Source organism: Acanthochromis polyacanthus, chromosome 14 (genome assembly GCF_021347895.1).
Source record: "Acanthochromis polyacanthus isolate Apoly-LR-REF ecotype Palm Island chromosome 14, KAUST_Apoly_ChrSc, whole genome shotgun sequence".
Classification (NCBI taxonomy): domain Eukaryota; kingdom Metazoa; phylum Chordata; class Actinopteri; family Pomacentridae; genus Acanthochromis; species Acanthochromis polyacanthus.
In genome coordinates this window covers 35565711-35583352 of record NC_067126.1, presented here as the reverse complement: position 1 = coordinate 35583352, position 17642 = coordinate 35565711, and the positions used below count along the sequence as shown (strand labels likewise).

General features: G+C 43.4%; 1 protein-coding gene across 2 annotated transcripts in view; it reads left to right on the top strand.

Annotated features, from left to right (window-relative positions):
- fhip1b (FHF complex subunit HOOK interacting protein 1B) overlaps positions 1-17642 on the top strand; it is a 36287-nt gene that overhangs the window by 13812 nt on the left and 4833 nt on the right. For both annotated transcript variants that reach the window (XM_051958536.1, XM_051958537.1), the window contains exons 3-11: positions 97-501; positions 1788-2018; positions 7638-7883; positions 9347-9514; positions 11497-11576; positions 12966-13132; positions 14373-15728; positions 16258-16436; positions 16958-17120. In XM_051958536.1, coding sequence (XP_051814496.1) covers positions 97-501; positions 1788-2018; positions 7638-7883; positions 9347-9514; positions 11497-11576; positions 12966-13132; positions 14373-15728; positions 16258-16436; positions 16958-17120 — 2995 coding nt within the window. The remainder of the gene's footprint in view (positions 1-96; positions 502-1787; positions 2019-7637; positions 7884-9346; positions 9515-11496; positions 11577-12965; positions 13133-14372; positions 15729-16257; positions 16437-16957; positions 17121-17642) is intronic.

Here is a 17642-nt window from a genome sequence, read left to right as displayed (position 1 = left end):
AATAGCCATGCTGATTTTAGGCCTGAAAACAGCAAAAATGTCAACTATGATACAAAAAGTCTCCCTAAAACTCACTCCTCACCTCATCTTCCTCAGGTTTCTTGGGTGTTGGAGCAGCACGAGACCTCGTCCTCCAGCGATGACCTGACGGCGGTGAGGAATCACACCGACCAGATGCTGTGTCTGCTGGCGGAGGAGCGACCTGCTGAGAGCTCGGACGGCGGTGCCAGCGTGTCGCCAATGGGCCCCATCCTGGAGCTGGTGGTCACCGAGAACATCCTGGAAAGCCTCGTTCAGTGGCACCTCCGCCGAGGCCTGGACCCCGACAGCCAGGGGGCGCTGCTCAAGCTGTTTGAGATGCTCATCGGTCAGTCTCAGCAGCCTCTGCTGCAGCACACGGCCGTCCTCCACCCGCTGCTCAGGCTGCTGGGAGCTTGTGCTGACCCAGAGCTCGGCTGTCCTTCGGCTCTGGAGAACAGTCTGGTACTGCTGCTCAACCAGGTACATGAAAGCCTGCAGTCCTCTCTGTGCTCTAATACAGGGAGGCATCTCAGTTCAGGTTCCGCATTCAGCATAGTTTGATATCAAATGGGCCGGACCAGTACAATCACAGCATAATAACCTTTAAATGACCACAACTTCAACTATTTTCCTTTGTTTTAGTGCAAAAAAAAGTACATTCTGAAAATATTCACATTTAAGGAATGATCCTTTTAGAAAACATCATGAACAACCTGAAATTTCTCTAGAAGAATACATTCAGTTTCAACAACATTCAGCCTCAGTTTATCATTTCCACATTACAACTTCCAGATCACACAGTGTCTACAAAAGGAACAAAACATTTAGTCACAGTCATTTGGAACTGAACAATGTAGGATTTTACTTTATGATCAAAACAACAACAGACAAAAAACAGCAAAAACAGGACAAAATATTACAAAAATGAGACGCAAAACGACTGAAACGACATAGTACAACAAAATTAAGAAAAAAATGAGACAAACGACATGAAACAAAACAAAAGATAGAAAAAGATTTGCCAAAAAAATTACAAATCCACAAAAAAAATGGACAAACGACATAAACAAATGACAGAAACGAGACAAAAAATGACAAAAGGGAGCTCAGATGACTTAAGTACATGAATTCACAGCCCACTCTACCGTTTTACTATTTCTTTGTCATGTTTTTTGACAGGTGATGTTAACAGTCTCAGGTAGAAACGGAATAAGAAGGAAGAATCATTAACATGCATTGAATTGCTTTTTTTATTTGGTCCCAATCCTACACATGAAGACATAATTTCTCAGAAAATGTGAAATGACAGCTGTTAAAAGTGCTTGTTAGGAAATTTGACAGCATTCAGAAGCACATTTTAAGACACATCATATAAGTGCAGCGTTTATGCATTTGATTCATACCTGCACTATTGTAATCAAACGAAAAGTAAATTTAGACTTTAAACTTAATTTTGATTTGAACTTTATTTGTATTCCACCTTTCCAACACAAAGTTGCAAAGCGCTTTGAAATAAAACAAACGTCAAATTAGACAAATAATGAAAATAAATTCAAAAGAAAATAGTAAGATCCTACACATGCAGCGCTACAAGAAAAGCCGTTAAGTCAGGATTATTATTCTCTGAAATGTCATGGCTTAATCACAAAATGTGTGTGTTTCTGCAGTTAAACCAATCACTGCTGTTGCTGCGTGATTTGCCATCAGTGTTTTGGACCGTTCCATCCTGCCATTTCATTCACTGACGCTCTGCTGCTCCCCATCAGGTCTGCGTGTCCATGGCCCGGCAGCCGGTGGTTCTGGAGATGCTGTTCCGGGCTGCTCCGGCCCAGCAGGGCTCCACCAACCTGCTGATCTTCTCCCTCCTGGTGCCGTTCATCCACCGGGACGGAGCCATCGGACAGCAGGCCCGAGACGCTCTGCTGCTGGTGATGGCGGCCTCAGCCAGCCATGAGGCCGTGGCCCGATACATCGCCGAGAACTCGTACTTCTGTCCGGTGAGCGACGCCGATCATGAGAACAGGATGCAGGGTTTTTGTAGAGAATAAAGTTACACCAGATGGACTTTATGATTGTGGGCCTGAGTGTAGTTTCTGTTAGTGAAGCGAATGCAGCTGTGTTTTCATATTTTAGGGCTGGCCCGAATAGTGGTTTCTGGCCTCCGAATATTCGGGCCCTATTAAAGACGAATATCCGGATATTCGTTCTGCCCAGTAACGCCCGACCGGGGTGGGGGGTGCGCGCAGCGGCGGCGGGGGAGACGGCCCGAATATTCGGATCCGTTTGTGTGGTCTCCCGGGTCCACATTTTGCCCTCGTTTAGTCTTTAGTTAAACTAAAGAATTCCCAAACACCAGTCTTCAGCATCTTGTTTTGTGTTTATGCAACGAGGTGAAGCAGAGTCGGCAGCAACCCGGCCATTCGGGTGGTGTTTACAAACACGAATGGAGGAGCCGAAATGAGCCGAAGAACACGGCGGGATGAGCCGAAATGGGCCGAAGGCGCAGGGAAGAGACGAGCTCGACATATGTGTATATGTTATAGACATATGTGTATATGTTTATGTGATCACAGGACGAGATGAGCTGATATGGGCCGAAGACGGAGGGAAGACAGTAACGCTGCATATTCTTTCCGCCCGGTGACGTCCGATGGTGGGGTGGGGGGTGGGGCGAATATTCAGATACCAAAATTAATATCCGGATAGTGCCGTAGCGAACGAATATTCAGATATTCGGGTCCAGCCCTATTTTCAACCTGTCCCTTATTTGATTTGTGTGTTTTTTCCAAAAATATATTTAAGCCTGTAAGGCCCAAATATAGAAAAAAAAATAGCAAACAAAACATTCTATGGGCGCGGCATCCCATAATAGATCACTTTTCAAGCCACTGCTTTAGTTTACAAAAAGTCCTAAAATGTTGAATATAATCTCTATAATTGCATTTTCAGTTTGCAGTAATCTGTGAATGTAGCAGACAGATGAAAAATGCAGATAAATAGAAATGAAACAAACATTTTTGCGGTTAAAGTTTTTACTCTGCCAAGGCCTGGGCAGCGTAAAATTTAACCACAATAATTTGTCTTTTAATAGCTTAATTATAAACTTTTAGTTTATGAAAAAACATTATTTATAAATAAAAAATGCATTCCTACAAAAAAGAACCATCAAAATGACACCATTTATCAAACCCAGAAACTATGAAAACACAATGAATCTGTGGATTTTCTACTTTTTGAAGGTCCTTGAACTACTTATGCTTTTGTTATGTGCCCTACAATGGAAAAACTGAACTAAATCCAGGCTTTCAATCATCAAAATCACTTTTTTCTATACGTCTTATTTTGAAATTGTAATAATTTTAATAATTTAAATTGAAATATGTCTATTTCTTGATTCATCTGTCAACCAAAAATTATTTGAAATGAAATACTTGACTTATTGTGTCAAATATTGCTGTTTGACAAAAATGGGATTATTGCGATTAATTACTTACAAAGCCTGTAATTAATTAGATTAAGTTTTTTTAATTTATGTCCCACCACTAATAGATAGATAGAGAGATAGAAAGTAATAATAAAAAATAGAACTGTTGTATTTTTGCAACATTGGGGTTTACAGGGTTTTAACCAAATCAAATTGCATCTGTGGCAGAATCAGACTCAGATCAACTCCCCTTGGATCGCTGCTACAGCTGAACTTCTTGACTGACTCAAACAGTCATTAATTATTCAGATTAACTGGCAGTAGCTCACCACTCCACAGGACAGCAGAGAAGCACAGAGAATCTGACATTTTAACATCCTCATTAAATGTTTTCCCATCCAGTCCCAGTGAGCTTCATTCAAAGGGACACATTTGCAAATGTCCAGCCTGTTATTTTTGTTCTGATATTTAGACAACATAGCGCAGCTACAGAACTCTTACTGATTAAGATCACATTTACACTCCTGTTTAAAGCGATGCTCCATTACTGATAGGTGACTTTTCAGTGTGAATATGACCTGCTCTTCGTTGATTTCCCAGTAAAGCAGAACTTCTAATGTGAGTTCTGCTTTAGTAAAGAGAGGGCCGTCCGTGTGGTGCGGTCTGGTTCTGATGCATCAGTGATGGTGTGCGATAATGGAAAGGGAAGGAGATGACTATGCACTCTGACAGACCGCTCATCCTTATCTACATCCTACCAGCTCCATCTCAACTCAAGGCTTCCTGCAGATATCTCAGAAAGGACCACCTCACCCTGCATCATGTTTAGAGTATTTAGGATTAAACAGAACGTGGGGGAACGGGAGAGCAGAGCACAGCGATTAGAACGAGTCTGCTTTAAAGGATCCTCTCCAGACATGTTTTAAAACATTAAAAAATAATCTGCTTTTAATAGCATTTCCTGTCTGATAATGTTCTCCCTGTCTGAGTGCATTTACAGCACACTTACAGCCTGGTTCTGTGTGGGTTTTGAAGTATCCTGGTCCATTCTGATCCAGGTTTTCTTATCAGGAGCTGGACTGCCGTGTTGGCAGCTGGAATGATGTCTTAACTTTCACGATGGCACCAGGCAGTTCACAGAGAAGGGAGTCAAAAAGATAGATGACTATGAAAGCTAAATTTAAATTTGTGATTGTCTGGAATAAAGCACAATCATGACTTCAAGACTTGTTTTTTAGGAGATGAAGCAAAAGCACCAAGGAGCTGTACAGATGGGTGACAGATTAAAGGAAAAACGTGAACCGCTGGTGACTCGGTTGTGCTGCTAGCATGGTTTGGGTTTACGTAGAAAGAAATCAATACAGAGTTGTTCTGAATAATCACATTTTTCCTCTCTGGAAGCATTTTCCATTGACATCCAGGGGAATAAAAAGGTCACCGAATGGTTTGAGAGACTGTTTTTTTAGAAGACCAGTTGTTTGGAAATGAATCCTAAGATGCACTGAAGCTTTTTCTGGCTGCTTGTGGTGGCACTTAATGTTGGTTTTTCTTTTAATTTTTCACCCGTGTGTAGTTTCCTACAGCTGCCACTAGATGTAATTCTAGAGCCATACTTTACTTTTTGCACTTTAAGCTTTAAATATATATATATATATATATGTAGACGCTGAATCAGGTTTTATCTAAACACTGCTGACTCTACAGTAGGAATGAGAGTGCGCAGATACATCTAAATGTCAAAAACCTTGTTCTAAATCCAACTTTTGAGCTTTAAAGCAGCGTTGCGTGAGTGAACGGTGGTGCGTGATGCCGCATTTGTCCGTATACGACAGTTTAATGCTGTGGCCGGTGCTTCTTATCTGCACTCTCTTGTGTTAAAGAGCCAGATCGGCTATTTTCTGCTCATCTTCCCTCCAGCAGCTTCGGTCTGACCCACTTACGATTGAAAAGGTCCAGTGGAGGTGGCATCAAGGACCAAGTGCTCCTCTCTGTCGGAGTCTCGCTATTTTCTGTCTCTCACACATAATCAGCTGTCGTTGACATTTTTGAATGTAAGTGTAGATCGTCAGACAGCTGTAACCCCTCTTATGTAGGTAGAGGACATCCTACACTCCTATCGTCTCCTGTCCCTCAGAACGCTTCTTTGATGAATGTGGATTAACCCTCTGTACTCTCACCAGCCTCTTGGTGCTGCTGCATTATAAAGTCCTCCTATGTGGAATACAGCCGTGGCTAGAAGTAGAGCCGGGGTGTCAAACATGTGGCCCTCCAGAAAGTCCGATCTGGGCCACAGGACGACTTTGTAAAGTGTAAATATTCCAGGGAAGACATTACCTGCAAATTGTAAAGTTGTAAAACTGCAAATTTAAAATAATTTCTAGACCATGACAAGTTGATCATAAAGTAAAACACTAGATTGTTCATTGTTCTTTTGTCGTTTTGTGTCTCATTTTTGCCTTGTTTTGTTGTTTTTTGTCTGACTTTTGTCATTTGTCTCATATTTTTGTCGTTTTGTTTCTCCTGTTTGTCGTTTTGTGTTTCTGCTTTGTCTCGCTTGTGTTGTTTGTCTACTTTTTTGTTGTTTTGTAGCTTTTTTGTCAAATTTTTTGTCTCCTTTTGTTTCGTTTTGTGTCATTTGTCTCGTTTTTGTCACATTTGCCGTCATTTTTGTAATATTTACCTTGTTTTTGTCTGCTTTTTGTCATTTTGATGATAAAATAAAACACTACATCGTTCAGTTCCAGATCGCTGTGACTAAACGATGTGTTCCTTTGCGGACACTCTGATCTGGAAGTTGTACTGTGTAAATGATAAACTGAGGCATAACGTTGCTGAAACTGAACTTATTTTCTTTAGAAATTTCAGGTTGTTTATGATGTTTTATAAAAAGATAATTCCTTAAATGTGAACACAGTCAGAATGTACTTTTTGCACTAAAACAAAGAAAAAACTTGAAGCCGTTACAGGTTATTATGCTGTGATTTTACTGGTCCAGCCCACTTGAGATCAGATTGGGCTGAATGTGGAACATGAACTGGAATGAGTTTGACTCTCCTGAAGTAGAGCGAGCTTAAAAATGTCTTTAATGCAGTTTAAAAATGCTTTAAGGCTATAAATCATAAAAAAAAAAAGAAAAACTACACTTGAATTTCTTTGATTACTTAATTTACAAAAATGGAAAAAGCCTGGAATCTTCCAAAATCTTCCAGCATGTGGTACCAATACTTCTAATAAAATCCTGCTTGGTCCTCTGTGCTTAGTGTAAACACAGCCTCCAGTTCAGCCAAGTTCAGCTGAAAAGTCCCTGAATTTTTGTCACGCAACTGTTGCTTGTAGCTGAGTCACTAATGGCTCTTTAGTTGTGCTGAGCAGCGCTGAATTTTTCGCTTTTTATAAGATCTAATCAGAACAAATGCTTGATTTTTGCTTAATTTTTAAAAAAGGCGTAGAATAAAATGATCTGATTAAATACAACGATCCTGACAGAACCTCACATCACAGAACGTTAAAGATCTGATCATTCTTTCTGTGTTTACGGCTTCTGGCTGGCTAACTAACAGTGTTTTTGTTTTTCAAACCCCACCAGGGGGGTTTGGAGTTTAGATGGTAAATGGTTTGTTTGTCTGGTTGATCGTTCCATCCTCCATCTTACACTTTCAGTCAGGTAAAAATAAGAATATTGTTTTATAAATGTTATCAGTTGTTGTCAAAACACTGCAGCACACGAGGGCTTTGAGCTGGACTGTAAAACTGTTGTGTCCAAACAAACTGGAAAGTCCTTGTGCTTCCTTACAGTCTTTGACGAAAGAGGTCGGAGTCACTGTGTGTGTTTTCAAACACTCTTATTGTTTCTGTGTGCAATAGTTTGGCTTGTGTGAAGTTGCCAGTATTTTAAACACTTCATTTCAACTCAAAATATCTGCAGCAGTAAGTAATAATCACTGTCAGTTTGCAAGCACACGATGGAAGAGTTTATTACTACACCATTCATTTCTCATTACCAGGCAGTTTGTCACTTCATTAATAATTTGGTGTTCAGCTCCTGTTATTTTAAATTAGTCAAATAATCTATCAGAAAAAATCTGCTGAAAAACACAGACTTTTCAGGACAGATTTTTGCCTAAGAGCTGTCCAGAGCGTCAGTGACCCGTCGACCTGCTGTCTCACCTGAAACCTGTCTGCCTCTCCTCAGGTGCTGGCGACGGGCCTCAGCGCTCTCTACTCCTCTCTGCCCAGGAAGATTGAAGTCCGAGGGGATGACTGGCATGCCCTACGGCGGGAGGACTGGATGGGCGTGTCGTCGCTCGTGCTCTTCATGAACTCCCTGGAGTTCTGCAACGCCGTGGTGCAGGTCGCCCACCCCCTGGTCCGCTCTCAGCTCCTGGACTACCTCCACAACGGCTTCCTCGTACCGGTCATGGGTCCTGCCCTGCATAAGGTAGGAAAGAAGTAGGGATAAACCGATTACTGGCCTGGACATCTGCTGTGGCCGATATTTGGCATTTTCCTGATTACAGGGAGTCCTCCTTTTACGATGTCCTGTACCTACGGCGTTTCGTCGTTACATCGCAACTGGTTACGTGAAACTAGTTGATTGTACGCCACCTTGGATTGTGTTACATTCACTAACTTTTTGTCCTTCATTATGGCTCCCAAGTGTAAGTCAGACTCTTCTGATGCTTGAAAGAAAAGCAAAGCCGTCTCCATGGAAGTGAAATTAGAATAAAACGCTGGAAACAGGAAGAAACACTGATAACCATGGATCAAGGTGTAAAAACTAAATCTGGAACTGAACAATAAACACTGAATCCTCAACAATATCAGTCCGTTACAATATTCTGTTATCTTCTTGTAAAATGATTCATACATGCATTAAAGTCATTGGTATTCATGACTTTTCTGAAGAACTGATCGATATCGTGATGCAAGAAACGGCTTTTGCATTTTCACCAGAGTTCCGACTTACGGTGAAAATCGACTTATGTAGATCAGTAGGAACGGAATTCCGATGTAAATCCAGGACCTCCTGCAGTTGTATCTGTGTTTTTATTGCCAGGTTATTGATAAATACTCTCCTTCTGGTCTGATGCAGCTCCTCTCTGTGTCTGTATCACTCTGTGGTCTCACAAATGTCTCTCAAACAGCAAGAACTGAACATGAAACACAAGCTGTTGTCACAAACAGGGAAATTAGCTTCTCTGACAGAGGCTAATGGCTAGCAGCTAAGCTAGAAGACAGCCACAGATTAACCTGAAACAGTCTCGAAAGCAATAATTTATAAAGCTTTAGGATCCGGACGTTAATGGGCAATAAATTTGATAGAACAGTGAAAAATTAAGAAAATTAAGAAGAACGGCAGATGGAACTGCAGGAGACAAACTGATCATAAACAGAGGAGAGCATGCTAATTTAATCACTCCTATTTCTACTTTACATACTCAGTCATAGTCATCTTCATCAGTGAAGGAGCCTAGTTATCAATGACAGGTTATCTGCTATCACATGCTGCTAAAACATTACATTCACTTCCAAAAAACACTTTTTTTTGACTAAGTTTTAACTGTTTTTATAAGAAATAGTCCCAAAGATTTCCACTATCCGAGGCTGTGAGCCCCACAAACTATTAACATGACTGTGATTTGTGTCAGCTGAGCCTTTTAGTAGAACAGGATGAGCTGGACTACAAGTTGATCACTTGGGATTTTCTTTCTTGACATTTTATTGTTTGAAGTGAATTAGCAGCAGACATAAAACTTTGAGGATTTGCTTTGTTCTGCACCGGATGAGTCACAGTGGTGAGTCAAAGTGATCTCCCAGTGTTTGAAGGAACCGTGTTACTGCCTGTTCTCAATCTCAGCCCTCTCTGGCAGGTTTGATTCACATTTCTTTGTGTGTTTGCAGTCGTCGGTGGATGAGATGATCGCCAGCACCGCCTACCTGGATCTTTTCCTGCGCAGTGTGACGGAGACTTCCCTCCTTAAAACCTTCCTGCGCTTCATCCTGCTGCATCGCCACGACAACGACACCATCCTGGACACGCTGCTCACGCGCATCAGCAGCAACTCCAGGGTGTGTATGCATGCATGTGTGTGTTTGTGATGCAGCCTTGAGGCCCTCAGATGAACTCGGCAGTGTGGGCGGTGCGTGGGCTGAAAGTAGAAAACACAAGCACTTTTTTTCTCTGAATAAACATGGAAACTAAAGTCTTTCTCAAATCTGCTGCATCAATCCACTATTGTGTTCATATTTGGATAAAATAGCCCACCGTGGAATGTTTGTGCATAATTACGAATTCTCTCCAAATAACGCTTTCCAGTTGCTCTGGAACAGTAGTGGTGTTTATTAGAAGCAGACAGGATTTCATCACTATCATGGAGCAGGTGTTTCAGTTTTATAGCTGAGAGGTTTCAGAGAGCGGCAACAAAACAAAAAGTCAACAAAAGTTGTTGACAGCTTTTCGACAGCCTTTTTTTTTTTGTATTTCGAGCCATCTCTCACATAAAATTTTAATCTGCCAGCACTACAGACCACTGTAGTGTGAAGAATGATGGGCTGCTGAGGTTTGTCTTGAAGGTAGCTGTATTTTAACTTGGCTAGTTCACCACTTGGGGTTAGTGATGCGGAAAATGTCTAAATCCGTTTTTATTTTTGTTTCCGATTTGCTGTTAAATCCATTTTACAGCGCTAGTTTAGCAGCTAATAGAATACAGGAGGTCCTCCGTTTATGACGACCTACGGCGTTTCATCGTTGCATGGAACTAGTTGGCAAGTGGAGCGGATGAATACATCATCACGTGGTGCTATAAGACGGCTTTGTTTTCATTCTCCGGTTGTACGCCACCTTGGACTGTGCTGCATTCACTAACTTTTTGCCCTTCATTATGGCTCCCAAGCATGAGTCAGATTCATCATTCGTGGCAGACGTACTCCTTTGTCTAAATGCATGAAATTTAAGAGCTCTGCTGTGTAGCTGTAGCCTAGCCGTGCTAGACAACCCACGGCAACCAATTTAATTCTCTGCCAGGGTCAGTCTAGTTACCCTCGGTAAGCCTCGAGGCTGGATGCTCCTAAAACTGGCCGACGAATCAGCATGAAGTGTAGAGTCAGAAGGCGGGCGTAACTAAGTGACGACAGAGGCGTGACGATTCTGACAGAAACAACCGGAAACAACCATAGAAACAAGGATAGACAAGAAGATGGCTGCGCACAATAAACAGTTATCTTTCGACTCAGCTTTGGCCACAGCCGTGAAAGATTTGAAGCTAAAATTCAACTTGAAAGATAAACAAAGGATAAGACAAGAAAGATAAATAAGGCTTCACCGAACTCCCGCATCCTCTGATTTCCGGCACTCTAGGAACTCCGTCAGCCTATTCGTTGCGCTGATTGGTTGTATACCTACCCAATTGCTGCAGAGTGATTTGAAAGACAACCTTTTAGCCCGCCTCCCTCCCTGTCGAGGGTTCCTAGACCCTTGCGTCTTCAGACCTGGGTCTAGTGCGGCTAGGCTAGTGTAGCTGTCTTTTTGCAAATGAAAGGCTAAATTCAGTCCCCTCTGTGGTTAAATATATTAGCTATGATGATTGCCAGTTTTCTTCCAGCATTCTTTTCTTGCATCATTTCAGTAGCATCACTTCTTAATGTAAAAACACATTCTATTCTTCAAAGCTCTCTTTATGAACAACCTGACTTTTTTAACTAAATTAAGTGCAGTCAGTTTGGTTTTGGGGATGTGTGCACAGATCCTTGTGAAGAGAGACCGGATTAACCACCATCTAGATGCATTTTAAATGAGACTTTTAGCTTTTGACAAACCAGATAATGCTACACCCCTCTGGATTCACCCCTCCTGGAAAACTGCCGATTTTCTTGACTAGAAGACACCTGCGAAATCAAACGACAGGCTAAATTTGTGCTGTGTTCATTTATTTTGAGGCTTGCTGGAAAAATGACAGAAATCGGTTATTTGAAGTAAATTCTTAGCATATGTAAATCGGCTCTCGTGTATTAATGACTGTCTTCTAAGCAGTTTTCTTATCTGTGTTCTGCAGCTCTGCATGGTGTCGTTGAGCCTCTTCAGGACTCTTCTGTCCCTGAACTGTGAGGACGTCATGCTGCAGCTCATTCTCAGGTACGTCTGAGCTCGTTTACTGTGAGATGGGAAGTGGTTTGCACTTATTGAGCCCTTTTCTACCTTAGTGGCACTCAGAGCACTTTCCAATGCGTTTCTTATTCACACACCAACACCAGCAGTGCGATGCGCTCGCCTGCCATCTGGAGTTAATTGTCTTGTCCAAGAACACTTAGACATGTGGAAGGATTGAACGGCCAACCTTGCCATTAGTTGACAACCCACTTTATCCAGACTCAGGCATTCAGATAAACTGAAGGCTGTTCCACTGTATTTCTGTCACTGTTGGTCATTTGAGAATACGATATGTACCAGCTGAGTCCTAAGAATTTTGTAAACAGTTTGTGTCCCTGAGAGTGTATTTGTTTTTCCGCTGTCCTCAAAATGAATCTGTTACGGAATAGATTTACAAGCATTTTATGGACTATCAGTGGCAGCTTTACGTTGTAATGTTGTGTTCAGGGCTGATGCTACCTGTCTACTAAGATGCGTTTGTCTCGCATGTAAACGAGCTGCATCTGAAAATCTCCCCATTGGTGGGCGTGTACTTGAGGCCAGTAGCCGGTGTTCAACTCCTGCTGACTTTCTTCTCCAACTATCCTGCCCCTGATTGGACAAACGCATCGCCTCGGGAGTTGTCTGCTCCTGGATTTCAAGCCGGACCAACATGGCGGCTCGGTCACAAACCTTTGCTTTTACTACAAAAACAGTTCAGCAAAAAATATTTCTGGAAGCATTTGAGGCGAGAAATAATCTGCAGCAGCTGAATCTGTCCTGGTTTTAGTTCACTGACGGCGAGTTTAGACGTTTGTGCTGTTTTTAAATCGGTGTTTTTGGTCTTCTTTGTCTACTTTTACTGAAAAGTCCAACCAGGGACTGGAGTTGAAAATTATCTTGATGCTATACATTCTATATGTAATACATCAGATGTGTTCTGTGTTAATTATATGGTCCCTGATCAAATAAATGAATAGATAAATAAAATAAATTTGTCCTATATATCAGCTGGTGTTGAACATATTTCTTGCTTTCAGCAGACAAAGACAATGAAAGAAGCAGGAATAGCTGATGCTAAGTGTTCAAGGAAATACAGTTAATGCTCTTCATGGAAGATGGAAACACTTTTTTTGTCCAAATAGGACAAAAACCACCTTAAGGGAACATAAAAACATGTTTAAATTTGCTATTACCAGCAACTTGTTTAATGCAGAACTTCAAAATACATGTCAAAGCACTCTGTGGAAACATGACTACTGAGAATCCTTGTTTTTAACATGCAGTGTGTGAACACAGGCGATCTGTCTCAGCGAGATAAAAGAACATGGACTAAATGTCTGTGGAACGACTATTATTCAGAAATGAGTTGTGTGTTCCTGTTTGTGCTTCCAGGTATCTGCTGCCCTGTACTCATGTCATGCTGAGCCAGCGTCGAGCCATCAGGGAGACCGACCTGTACGGAAAGTCTGCAGACAAGTTCCTGTCGTTGATCCCAGAGTGCTGCCGGCTGAATGCCTCGTCTGCTGATCGGGACGAGGACGGAGCATTCTGGGGCAAAGGTGAACAACAAACACCTGAGGAGAAAAAAATAATAATCACTGTGGATATGTTACCACTCCAAATAGTTTTTCATTAACTTAAACAGCCTTAATCATCCACATTGGCTGGTGTTGCTTTCAGGTGTTTCTGTACAACAGATTTCAATATAATACCTCTTTGTGTTGTCTTTGATTTGTGCTTAAACTAAGATTGACTCGATCTGTGTGTAACAGGCCAATGTATATATTAGCTTAGCCCAATTTATACCCCAGCCCAGAATATACCCTTCCAAGCTAAAATACATCCCATGTAATGTGGGATTACTTGAACCATATTAATTTTATCTTAATTTAAGCACAAATCAGTGAAATTAAATCAAACCTTTTAGGCAAGATAGGGCTGCACAGTGGGTCCGTGGTTAGCACTGTCGCCTCATAGCCAGAAGATCCCAAGTTTCCATGTTCTCCCTGTCCGTATGTGGGTTTTCTCCAGCTTCCTTCCAAAGTCCAAAAACATGCTGAGGTTAATCTGTGATTCTAAATTGTCCATAGGTGTGAGTGTGACTGTTTGTCTGCATGTGTAGCCCTGTGATAGACTGTTACCTGTCCAGGTGTCGTCTGCCTTCACCCTCAGTCAGCTGTGATAGATTCTAGCCCCCCACCACCCTAATGGGAGAGCCTGTATAGATAATGGATGGATGGATAACTTTACAGCCCTACTTCTATGGTAGCCAGTGTGATTGAATGTATTGTTTATTTCAGTTATCTAAATGCTCTCTGATGGTCGGGTCGTTCTGAGTCTCCACCAGCGTCCTCCTCTTTCCTCATTTGGTTTTTAAAATGATTAGCTACAGACCACTTTGTCTTTTTATCACAGAGCAGCTAGACGGCTTGTTTTCTGTATCAGGCAGGGACAGGCTGATGGAGAACCTGAAGTTATAAAAACTACTTTTCACCGCTGTGGTTAACCCAGGAGCTGCATGTGCTGCTCAGAGGAACACCAGTAACCCGTACACTCAAGAAAAGGTTGCAAATGTGACTGTTTTGATGGCAGTCTAGAGTCCTGTACAGTATTTTGAAGTGTTCATTTGTATTTATCACAAAGTCAGTAATAGCTGATTTTTTTCATGTTGGAGAAAGACGCATTTCTACATGTGATGGCTCTGATATCACATGTAGAGAAGCTTGGCTAAAGGTTCATTGTTGTGTGTCTGCAGCATGATGTTAATTAACGGTGGTTTTCCCGTTTTTTCTCTGCCAGTGCTGAACAGTCCCAGCATGGAGTCTCCAGCCCCACCCAGACCCAGCACCCCGTCCCGCTTGTCCTTCTTCATGCGCCAGCAGAGCAGTGGAGGTGGATCAGGAGGTCCTTCAACCCCCACCAGCATGGAGCAGTCTGGTTCTTCCAGCTCCCACCCTCTGTCCCCCGACAGCCCCATGCACCAGCAGACCCACACAGAATGTCTGGACTGGGACTCGGGCTACCTGGAGTACCTCAAGGACGCTCGGCGGGGCATCGAGCTTTGCTCCTGGGCCTGCCGTGATTGGTCGGCGCCCTACGATGGAGAAAACCCCTCCCCAAACACAGCCCCTGCACCTCCACCTCCTCCCACCGCCAACCCCTCCATGACTGTGTTCCCCGATCACTTCTCCTTCCAGCAGGGAACCAACACCAACACTCCTCCCGGCCAGCAGAGGGCGGCCATCGTGGCGGCGGCACGTTCCGAGTGGAGCAGCTCAGAGCGGGACAGCGGAGAGTGGGACGTTACGATCGGCAAGAACAACTGCATCAGCCTCACGCCTCGATCCAAGAAACGCAGCCTGCAGAGAGAGGAGCTCCTCCCCAAACCTGTCCCTCCTCTGGTCCCTTCCTCATCCTCGTCCACCCCGTTGTCAGCCTCCCATCCCGTCTCATCCCCGTCTCCTCACATTCCCACCGCTGCCATCACCGTTAGCTACCAGGCCATGTACAACGGGACGATGGGGCAGGGCGACGGCTGCTCAGACAGCCGCGATAGAGGACTGGAGGTAAAGAAAGTGAAGAGAGACTTGGGGGAGCAGCAGTATTTGGATGAAAACGCCAATCAAAACGGATCACTGGTCAGCTGCCCCTCTCAGACCTGCTCTGCTCTCCCTCAGTCCATCTTCACCAACAGCGACATCAGTGATGCTAAATCTCTTCGCCCTAACCAGATTCCCTGTCAGAGCTCCGTCACCGACGCCAAACCGCTGACCAGCGACACCTCAAACCCGCACGGTGCATCCTCAGATCTTCCAGAAACCAACCAACAGTCTGTAGAGAGCCTCATAGAGGAGCTGCTGACCCAAGCACCAGGAGACCCGCAGCCTCCAGGAGACGCCAACGGTCAGGGCATCAGCATCGAGGCCTTCACCCAGGAGCTGAAGGAGCTGGAGGAGCGAGTGAAGGAGCGCAGCAGAGCGGCCGTCCAGCTGGAGGAAACCACCAGAGAGTCTCTGTCTGCTGAGAGGCAGGAGGAAGAACTGTCCTCGGCTCTGGAGGCGAAGCTGACGGGGGATGTGAAGGGAGACGGGTCGGTGGTGGGTCTCTGCAGTCCTGCCAGACCCCTCAACCAGCCGGTCTCCCAGCCGTACACCGGTAAGACTCATCATTAATGTCTTCCAACTGCTTTTTAACCAGAACTGTGTAGTGATGGATAGGCATTGTTAGGAAAGGATTGTTGCTTTAAGTTGGATTTTCATCCTGATCAGTAAGAGGGCATCGTTAAGAGGAGATGTTAGATTCAGTGTTTCTTAGATAAAAAGAAAACATTTTTTTAAGTGAATACAGAGTAATTTCATGATCTCTTGGGTTATAATACTTAAATAAATAAATATAATGAAAGTGCTTCTGACAGGTAGAGCTGCAACGATGAACCGAGCAGTAATTAATAGCCAGCTCTTTTGATAACTGATTAATTGGTCATTTATTAGGGAAAAGCTGTAATTTCTCTCATTCCAGCTTCTTTAATGTGATTTTTTTCCTGATTTCTTGGCTCCATTTAATCACAAGCTGCTAAAACACCCTGCTTCCTATTCAGTGTGACCCCCGCCACGTCACCTTTAAAACAGTCCAGGTTTGCTGAGATAAAGCTGTGTGTCGTGTCCTATAATCCGTCTCTGTGCAGGTCCATTCATGGTGGTTCTGTTCGCCAAGCTGGAGAACATGCTGCAGAACTCGCTGTACGTCAACATCCTGCTCACTGGCATCGTGGCCCAGCTGGCCTGCTATCCTCAGCCCCTCCTACGCTCCTTCCTGCTCAACACCAACATGGTCTTCCAGCCCAGCGTCAAGTCACTGATCCAGGTACGCTCTCTGAGATGGAGCGGTTGAGGAACGCCCTCTGTGGCCTCCGGTGAACTTCAGTTTAGTCCATTTCTGAGCCAGGAGAAAACAGTTTCTTCACTTGTTTGTGAAGCGACGACAGTTTTAGGTTCCTATTTGTAGTCGTCCACTTCCAGCCCACCTCGCTTCTGTCAAGCTTCAGTTCCAAAAGGCCCACGGTGATATTTGCATAGAGTTTCTCTCCATTTGCTTCGTATTTTAAAATACTTTTTACTAATACCTCATAACTGCTTTAAAAATAGCTTTCAGTTTTAGTAGAGTGACTCAGGGATTCTTTCTTTAGCTTCACACCAAGTCTCGTAAAAAAAATGGAAGTATTTGACGTTTGAAAAGCAAACTGTGCTGATCTTTAATGCCATCATCAGTGCAGCCCTGAAGAGCAGCTTCAGACTGTTAGAGAAGGAAATTTACCTTTCCAAGTCAGGAAGTTGTCTTTGAAGATCACTCAGAAGTCTAAAACTTTGTTCCCTGACTCTGGTCAGGTTTTAGGTTCTGTGAAGAACCGCATCGAGGCCTTTGCAGCCTCTCATGAGGACTTCCCTGCCATGCTGAAGAAAGCCCAGCAGTACCTGGTGGCCCGAGGCAAAGTGGACTGGACCGACTCTCCTGCAGCTGTTCCCACCCTGAGGCGCTCCGATTCCCTCGGTGTGTACACAAACTAAAGGAGCAGTACTTCATGTAGAGGTGTGGGTTTTATATGCAGCTCAGAGAGACGAGGACAAGTTCTATCTGTTGTGAGCTGTGTTTTAGTTTGTTATCAAGGCTGCATGACAAATAATAGGACATGGTTTTTATTTGAACACTGCATTAACCCCTTAAACTTCAGTGTACCACCGGCGGTACACCTACTAATTTGCATAGGAATTTCAAGAATGTCCGACGGCTGCAAACACGATTATACAAACGCTACACACCGATGGAAAGCTTAGATTCTCATGAATCCGCCGGTATAAACCACTTTCAGATGCGATTACCACAGCGGGTGAGAAAAACACATTTGTCCGACAAAAACGAATATCCATCCATCCGTTCTCTATACACGGCTTCAACGCACACAGCGCGACTCACATTTCCGGGTTCATTATTACACACAGAAAAAAATATTCCACAAAAAACGGCCATAATCCAACCTTTTACATCCAGACGAAACAAGCTAGTAAAATATTT